Source organism: Trachymyrmex cornetzi, unplaced genomic scaffold (assembly GCF_001594075.2).
Source record: "Trachymyrmex cornetzi isolate Tcor2-1 unplaced genomic scaffold, Tcor1.1 scaffold1085, whole genome shotgun sequence".
NCBI classification, from domain to species: Eukaryota; Metazoa; Arthropoda; class Insecta; order Hymenoptera; family Formicidae; genus Trachymyrmex; species Trachymyrmex cornetzi.
The window spans coordinates 30-2,630 of NW_017295637.1; the positions used below are offsets into that span (position 1 = coordinate 30).

A 2,601-nucleotide genomic window follows, 5' to 3' on the forward strand; every position below is an offset into this window, starting at 1 on the left:
TACTTGCATATATACCATATTGTAGTCTTTTTCAGGGGAGATAATATTTTTCGCAATAAATTTATTAACAGTTTTTATAGATTAACATCTTTATAATATATGATGCTTGATGGTAGCATCAAATTATTAAAAAATTGCTTGTCAATTTAATTCGCGATTACTAGAGTAGTTTTAATTGCGTTTATTTAGTCCGGAAAAACAATTCGGCGCGCAGTTTGAAAAAGACTACAATATGGTATATATGCAAGTACATATATAGGATATATTAGTAATTCAAGATTGAATTATTTAAAAGCAACAAAGATCCAGCTCGGACCGTAATAGGCAGTTACATTATAGTATTAATTGAGTATTTTTATAAACTTTTTTATTGTGATAATTTTTTATTATTTTAATAATATCAAAAAGGGTATTGTACATGCAACGCATACTCTTAAATAAGCAATTATGATTCATATACAATACCTACATTACATGTAATTTAATTTATACATTTCAATAATTGCTTCACTTATAACACTGAATTGTTCCAAAATAATTTCAACTTACAAATGAAGCAAATTAATAAATAAAGTAATTAACACATTTTTGCTCTTTTGTAGATGGCAGCTATCCCAATTAGTAACATCTGCATCATTTGCAAGGCAGATTCTGAAAATGGTGTAGTAGTGACTGTAACACGAGGGATAGAAACTCTGAAGTCTGTGAGTGTACAACGAAAAGATGACATTCACAACATAATTCGAAATTTGGATTCCATTACGATTCACGCGGAATGCAGGAGGAAGTACACTCTTATAAAAAAAGGATCATTTTGTTATAAAAATGTTGGCCCTCCAAAAAGAGAACTTTCTCCATTGAGCCCAGTGAAGAAGAGACTACGCGTCGAGCCCACGTTCAACTTCAAGACCTTATGTTTCTTGTGTGGTCAGGAAGCTTCTAAGCAGTTGAAGCGCGAAAAAAAGCGCAGAGATGTCATACGAACCGTACAAACGCCAGGCTTGAAGGACACTGTTTTAAAGATGATCGCGGGACTCCCAGACAAATCAATGGACAATGTACGGACCCGAATATTGACACAAGACTTACAGGCTGCGGAGGCCCGTTACCATACATCATGCTTTACATCGTTGTCACGCAGTGCAGAAGTCAAAAAACCCAAGGAATGTACAATCACGAAATCCGAGATGATCGCAAAGAATATGCAAGTGATCTACGATTATATAGAAACGAGTGATGACGTCCAATTTACACTCGCCGAATTCGCAGAAATTTTAGGTAAGTATCGACATGATTGTGTTTCATTTCGTTCATAGTGAACGTTAATTTGAGATATCAATTATTTTCTACAAAATAAATTTAACATTTGCAACAGCACGAAATTTTGGTTAAATTTTGAATTAACCCATGAATGCTGGGACTGACTCTAAAAAGAAATGTTTAATTAAGTTTTTGCACAAACATGTGTATAACATTTTTACGGCATCGTCTATCGAAATGTTATTGACGAAAATTTGTCCCGCCCAGCGATCATGGGTAAAAAAATGTATTAAATTTTAAATTGAGTTTCAATATTTATTCATTTTCAGGTGAAAATGCTCCTTGCCCGGAAACGATCAAAAGTCACTTACGACAAAGATACGGCTGCGACATGGTCCGCTTCACACCAAAAGCAGGAGCTTCAACTATTGTCAGTTTTCGTGACAGCGATTACAGCATTTTAAAAAAGTCGATGCAAGAAAAAAATCTCGATGTTGCGGCGGAAAAGATTAGAATATTAGAGACAGCAGCATCCATCATCCGAAATGACATTATGCGTCAGGTTTGCGACACAGACTCTTATCCTTCCTCAGACGAATTCCTCGAGGACGTTAATGCGGACATTCCTGAGTCTTTGCAGTATTTAGTGGATAAAATCGTGTTGCAAAATAAGAAAGGATCGTTAGATTCATATAGGGTGAAATGCACCTCGGTATGTCACGCGATTATGAGCGCTGTACGGCCAAGATCGTTTTTGTCACCACTTAGTGGAGCGCCTGGGGCGTTAAAAACACGAAAACCTCGGAATTCTCTTAGAGTGAATGAAATGTAATAATTCAAAGTGGAATGTGTAGCTTGTAATGTATAAAAGAAAGTTTACCTATTAAAAAATTGTGCTCTGAATTGAAAAAAAAAATTTATAACTTATTGCAATAATTCAAATAGTATAATGTATATTACGCAGTAGAATATGTTTTATGTCAAAATTAAGTTAAGATATATATTTATATTGAGGTAGTAATCAGGAAAAAGAAGTAAATTAAGGAAAATGAAATAAAAAAGAAAATTATTAATAAAATATTCGTTTATGTAAACAATTTACATTATTGTTCTCGTCAAATATTTTCTTCTACTTCATTCATTTGAATGATAGGTGGAGCATTTAAACAGGTATCGTCACTGCATTGCAGACATGCTACACTACAGTGTAAACCACTCTTTCGACACCCACAAGCAGCTCCACATCCCTTTTTACAACTACAAAATAACATTTTTAATAGAGTATCTGGGGCAGGTAATTGATCGGTCGTTATTGCGATGAGTATGTTGTTGGAATACTTC

General features: G+C 34.2%; 1 protein-coding gene across 1 annotated transcript; it reads left to right on the top strand.

Moving 5' to 3' along the window:
• Positions 1–602: 602 nt before the first annotated feature.
• LOC108760767 (uncharacterized) lies at positions 603–2,116 on the top strand (the record flags this gene model as incomplete). The annotated part of the gene is made up of 2 exons (XM_018506912.1): positions 603–1,278; positions 1,590–2,116. Coding segments are annotated over 2 exons (1,179 nt in total), but the record flags the coding sequence as incomplete, so codon positions are not given.
• Positions 2,117–2,601: the final 485 nt, after the last annotated feature.